The following is a 6,449-nucleotide window of genomic DNA, read 5'->3' as shown; positions in this document are numbered from 1 at the left end:
TATTGATCAATTATTCTATCAGAGACTTGCCTAATTTGAACTTCCATGTCCACATCTCTCCACTCAATACGACAATTAATAATCTAACATTGCCTTAACCTTCACCAACGCATTCCTCACTCCTAACTTCTGCAACCACGCAACACGAGCATATCATATTCATCTCGTCTGGTTCATCCACATTCATTGTAACCACATCCACATTCCGGAGTCTCCGGGTTAAACAAAATTTTCACAGCCCATTTACTATGTCCACTACACAACTCATTCATTACCCTTAATCTTAAACCTACCAAATTATTATAAAACTAAAGGCCTAGCTTATCCACAACTTATGAACCCACTCCCAACATCCACAACCACAGCAGTCTTTTCTGTCTCCATCCACTATAAACTATCCATGTCCATCCTTTCAATTTGAGATAAATACTAACATTCAAATAAAAATAGCATAAGTACTCGCTTTAATGTCACCCATATGATAAACTTAATCTGTCATTAATCCAACAGTCACTTTTAATATTTCTTTTCCATAAACCTAACAGCTACTACATGAAAACATTTATTACAACACATTACAAAAATATTGGACATTCCCTCCCACTACTCGTTTGTCTCAGGAGCATTTCAGTCTAAAACACATGCAAAATAGTCAATTGTATAAGATTTTGACAAGCCAATATATTTATGTGTAATGCTCTCAATTTTATAAAATTATAATGATGAAGTATGCAACATTTAACAAAAATACAGTTACAACTTACAACGTATAAGTATGATCCACTTTGTAATCGGAAATTTGTTTTTGACAAATACACAGAAGTATATAATTATCTACTTTAAATTATGTTTACCTGTAAGGAGATGATATTCATCTCCTCTGATTAACTATTACAAACATGAATATTAGGAAATCTTCCTCGCGGTAACGACAAACACAAAAGTGAATCGCAAGAAACAAAACCCAACGCATGGAGACATGATCACAAAGTATCAAAACACTTAGACCATATAAGTCATGCCAGCTTGCAAGATGTTCATATGTGGAACAGTGAGATTGGCAGCCCCAGCTCTGCAGTTCCTTCTCAGAAACGCATACAAGTAATTAATCACAAGCTTCTTCACAAATATCGAATTCTTCTTGGCCCTCACATCTCCATGAGCCAGCAGATACGTTAGCCCCGAGTCTGTGGCCTCTCTTAAAGCCGCAAGCTCATATTCCAGAGCTGGATCTTCCTCCATGGATGCCCCTACGCTTGAAGACGGCAAAACATCTGTATCCAACTCTTGCTCTGGCTCAGACCGCTGCTTTCCTCGGTGAATGAGAGGTGCCATGAGGTCGTCTGTGTAAGTATCACTCGCAACGGAAACTCTATCAGGATCATTGAGAGTGCTTTCTAAAGCATCCTCCAACGCTTCACATCTCAAGAACTTCTCTAGACTCTCAATGAGGAGCTGCTCGAAGACTCTAGAATCTTCTTTTCTGACATCTTTGTAACCATACCTAGCGATGCATCTGAACATATGGTAGTCTTTAGGACAAACCCGTCTGAAGAGGAACCTCTCTTCTTGAGGAACAACCGGGACAGGGACATACTTGATGCAGACAAAGACGATCGTCGAGTGAATTGCAGGGAGAGTGAGCAAGAACTGTCCAAAGATAGAAGGTATGCCTTGAACAAGCTCGTTGTAGAGCAGTCCAATCCCGGGAATTCGAATCGTTCCGAGAGTTGAACCGAGCTCACGCATAAAGTCCATGGAGATTCTCTCCCGGACCTCGCTTTGGTACTTGAGCACGCTTCCGTAGTTCCAAATGTACATAATGGTGAGGAAGAAAGTGGCGAACACAAGCGGAACCCAACCACCTTCCAAGATCTTGGTGAGAACCGCAAGCAAGTAAATGGTCTCAACGGATCCGAAGACAAGTGGGAAACAAAGAGCGAGAAACAGATTGGTTTGCCAAATGAGAAGCATCACTAGTGTTACCAACACTGTGCTCACCATCATCACACCTACTTCTGCTATGCCTGAAACAAGAAAAAAGAAAATCAAGAAACCATTGGGGGGAAACTGAACTGAATCAAACTGTACCATAAGCATTGGCGATGTGGGTTGTGCTTCTGAAGATGGAGACAACGAGTATGCACATGATCATCAAGAACCAGTTGATGACGGGGATGTAGATCTGACCCATCCTTTTCCTAGAAGTGTGGATTATCTTCAACCTTGGGAAGCAACCGAGAGCCATGGCTTGTTTGACGCATGAGAAAGTCGCTGAGATCATAGCTTGGCTCGCTATCATTGCTGCTAATGTCGCTATCACAAACACAGGCCAGAACAAACTCTCTGCATTTTCAAAAAAAAATTAATTCAGTATACTGTGTAAATTATAACCACATCAACAAATAATATGTTGAATCATTTTACCAGGAACTGAATCATAGAAAATGCGAGCTGAGGCATCAGGATGCTGTGTTAGATAAGCAGCTTGACCCATGTAAGCTAAGAGGAGGCATGGGAACACCACGCAAGTGAATGCCATCTGATCCAAATATCATTATTATAATCATCATCATTAGTGATCAATAAAGTCAGAGCCATCGCACATGCAAGTAGTGCGGTCGAACAGGGTCCAAATCAATTTTTTTTAAAAAAAATTAAGAATTTTTAAAAATAAATATATAAATTATGATAAAAAACTTTAATTTTTCATACATTATCCTGAATTTAGACTTTATAATTTCAAAAATACATCAAATATATATAAATAAAGTTGTAATTTTTTTTTGAATTACTCGATTGCATTGTTAAATATACCATTAATATTTTTTTGAACAGGGTTTATAAATAATTAGAGACGGTCCTGAATAAAGTGATGCCTAACCTGTATAGAACGAACTGAGAAATGTCCCAAATCTGCAAACATTGCTTCAGCTCCTGTAATGCATAAGACACATCCACCAAGAGCAGACCAAGCCTGTTTGCTATTCTTGTTGAAGAACAAGACGATGTAATAGGGGTTCAGTGCTCTTACGACGGTGATGTCGTACTTCAACAGATTGTAGATACCAATAGAACCGAGTGAAAAGAACCAGAGCGCGAGAACCGGAGCAAACAGAAAACCCACTTTACCCGTCCCAAACCGTTGTATGCTGAACAAAGCCACCAGGATCACAATGGAAGACAGAACCAATGCATCTGACAACCAACACACAACAAGATTGTATATGTCAAATGATCAAAAATAAAATCAAAGAAAATATAAAGAGAAACGTTGTATTAGTAAATACCCACTTGTTCCAAAACCTTCAACTTCACCTTGTAAACCACTCATTGCAGACATCACTGCATAATAATAAAAAAAAAAAAAGACCAAAACTCAAAATTCAACTTCAAAAAGGATCCAAATCTTTTGCAGAAAATACAATAATAATTCAGACACACCTGACATAGCTGGTGTCAGAATACCATCGCCAATAATCATGGAAGTACCCATTAGTACTAAAAGCAGAAGAAGAGTTTTCAAATACCCTTTTGTCTCTAAAGCTTCTTTAATGCCCAGAGCTCGTTCCAGCTCAGGAGTAGGGAGTTTAAGCCTAAAACTCGAGATCTGCTCATCCGCAGGTTGCTGATTAGGCAGCTTGTTCACCTTTGCATACCTACAAATCAAGGAATACAACGCAAACGTTCCTCCTGCACACACATATACTCAGTGAGAACCAAATAATACAAAAAAAAAAACAAGGATTGAGGAGGTATTATTACCTTCGCCGTTGTCGTTGGCTTTAAGGACAACAAAGACATACTTGGCTAAAGGAATGACAGCAATGGTGTAGATCACGAGAGACAAGGCACCGAGAACATCAACTTCTGATCTGATAGGAACTTTACTGAAGACATCACTAAAGACATACAAAGGGCTTGTTCCCATGTCTCCATACACAACACCTAACGTCTGAAACGCTATCCCAATCGTACCCAAAAGTGATATTTCCTTTCAAATACAAAAACCAAACTTGGATTATTATTATAAAAAAAAAAAAATAAATCAAAACTTGAAAAAAAAAAGGGGTCAAAACCTTGAGATCGTGGCCATGAGCGCCTGCAATTTCCATGGCTTCAACATCAAGAGAATCAGCTCTTTTGGGCTTTTTCATGAGTCTTCTCCTCAAGTTCCCAAAACTATAGTCTGCAACATCTTTGAACTCTGGGAACGGCACCGTTTCGGAGCCGACTTCGCTTCCGTCCACCCATCTCCGGTCACTGCTACTTCCGGTGCCAACACGTCTCAAGCTGCTGTTGCTGCTTGCTTCTTCAATCCTATCTTCTTCATCCATTGACACACAAACAAAGATTTTGTTTTTTTGGTTGGAGGAAGTGTTAAGCCGAGTTTCGGATTGGTTTCTTGTTTCTCTGTCTTCAAATGATTTTTATTGGGTGAATGTGACTTCAATGACAGTCTTCTCTCACGGGTAACATGTTTTACACTTACGGCTAAGAAACTGACAAGAGGTCTGACTGTTTTGAATTTCGTACTATTAACTCTAAACGTCACCCACTAAATAATGATAATATATCTTTTTGTGTTTCTCGATTCTGTATCCTCAAACGTTATCTCTTATTATTTGTCTATTTACTGCATGTTTTAAGCTTTGGTTTTGATTAGTGGGAAAAAACTAGAGATACAGACATGATAAACTAAATTGTGAAAGCGGAACATGATGATTTAGAGTCTAATATATTAAAACAGAAGTAATAACTTTGATTCATGTGTGATATTTTAAAAAATGGATATTCACTAAAAATCATTTATCATTCATTTGTTTTTAATAATATGGCTCAATAATATATCTTTCATAATATAACAATCGGCTCCTATAAAACCGGATTAGTTAACAAACACATACTTGAATTCTATGTAAATATTTTTAAAAGATTTTAGCCAGATCTTGATTTTCAAAAATTCTATGTAAATATTTCTAATAATTCGTAATTATTTTTAAAACATTATTATACATTAATATATTTTATAAAATGAAAAATAAAGTTTTATCATATTTAATCTATTATATAATCATAATCAATCATATTAAGAAAAAAATATTATATTGATAAATTATATTAAATTGTTAAATATATATTTTTATATATTTATTTTCAGAAGTATTTATGTTCAGAATATAATATGTTGGTAATAATACATGTATAAAAACTAACATGTATTTCACTAAAGCTAATAATATAAAATATGTGTAACTACTTAATCATGATATCTTTTTATTTTAACTATATATATATATATATATATTCTAAAAAAATCTGTTGAAAATATTTTAGCAATATCTTAATTTTCAGGAAGTTTATGTAAATATTTTAATTAATTTTGTAGCAATGAACTATTATTATGCATTAATATATATTCAATTATCGTTTATAAAACGAAACACAAAATTATATCTTATTTTTATCTACTTTATAATAATAATAATAATAATAATAATAATAATAATAATTCATGTTAAAATAAAAAGATTATATTGAATTAAAGATGATAAACTATATTAAATTGATAATTTTATAATTTTATTTTCATAAATATAAAATATTTATGCTAAAATATAATATGATGACATAAAGACTTAACATTTGCAAATTATATGATACATGTATAAAAATTGACATATCTTAGACTTTTGTATATAAAAAGAATATATTTTAAATGAATAAATGTAGAAAATTTTGATAAAAGGAAATACGACTTTGAAGGTTGACAGCTCAGAATTGAATATAAATTTGATACAAAATAATTTTCAAATATGTTGTTTCATGCATATATTAACATAAATATATAATAAGAAGCGACAAATACATGTGATATGTGACGGTTTTAAACTATTGATTAGTTACACCATGTAAATTACAAAATTATTATTTGAAATATGTATATAAATATTTAAATATATGGTTAACGTTAAAATTGTATACCACTAATGAATTAAAATAAATATATATGTTTATAAAATTGAAAAAGAACATGTGTGCGGTTGTGCGTATGCTTTTGTCCTGATCCTCCCGCTTTTGATAATTATCTAGCTTGTTACGATAAAGATAGACTGTCTTTGGTACAGCAAGATGACGAAGAACCAAGGGAGATTGTGGTGTGGGTTACGAACAAGTTGACCGATGTGGATGTCTTGTTCACCAAGTATTTCAATGTGTCACGACCAGATGTTCCGGCGTTACTGGACCATACAGATATGTCTCACTCGGTGTACTTCATTGGCAAGCACAAACGTATCACGGCATGGTGCGAGGCAGAAGTATATGAAGATGATGATAAGAATCCTCCTACTTGCATCACTCTTTATGAAATTGATGAGGGAGGAGTAAGAACACAACTTGAGACAGAACGACACTACGAGTCTGGCTATTCTGGCACCTTCCTTTGT

The 6,449-nt window shown here is 34.7% G+C and overlaps 1 protein-coding gene across 1 annotated transcript; it reads right to left on the bottom strand.

Annotated features, from left to right (window-relative positions):
* Positions 1-704: 704 nt before the first annotated feature.
* On the bottom strand, positions 705-4,434 carry LOC130503424 (putative potassium transporter 12). Its single transcript, XM_056998044.1, has 8 exons — positions 4,080-4,434; positions 3,766-3,994; positions 3,445-3,693; positions 3,295-3,345; positions 2,885-3,198; positions 2,428-2,542; positions 2,092-2,346; positions 705-2,027 (listed from the first exon to the last, which is right to left on the bottom strand). The coding sequence occupies exons 1-8, from the start codon at positions 4,335-4,337 to the stop codon at positions 1,003-1,005; spliced, it is 2,496 nt and encodes an 831-aa protein (XP_056854024.1). The 5' UTR covers positions 4,338-4,434; the 3' UTR covers positions 705-1,002.
* Between the last annotated feature and the right edge of the window lie 2,015 nt (positions 4,435-6,449).

The sequence above is a fragment of the Raphanus sativus genome, unplaced genomic scaffold (genome assembly GCF_000801105.2).
Source record: "Raphanus sativus cultivar WK10039 unplaced genomic scaffold, ASM80110v3 Scaffold0950, whole genome shotgun sequence".
Classification (NCBI taxonomy): Eukaryota; Viridiplantae; Streptophyta; class Magnoliopsida; order Brassicales; family Brassicaceae; genus Raphanus; species Raphanus sativus.
This window is presented reverse-complemented; position numbering and strand designations above follow the sequence as displayed.

Coding starts and splice junctions, on each gene's coding strand:
- LOC130503424 (XM_056998044.1), bottom strand. CDS start 4,337: ATGGATGAAGAAGATAGGATTGAAGAAGCAAGCAGCAACAGCAGCTTG. Junction 3,694..3,765: donor AGCCAACGACAACGGCGAAG/GTAATAATACCT, acceptor ATGTGTGTGCAG/GAGGAACGTTTGCGTTGTAT. Junction 2,347..2,427: donor TTTCTATGATTCAGTTCCTG/GTAAAATGATTC, acceptor TTGAAAATGCAG/AGAGTTTGTTCTGGCCTGTG.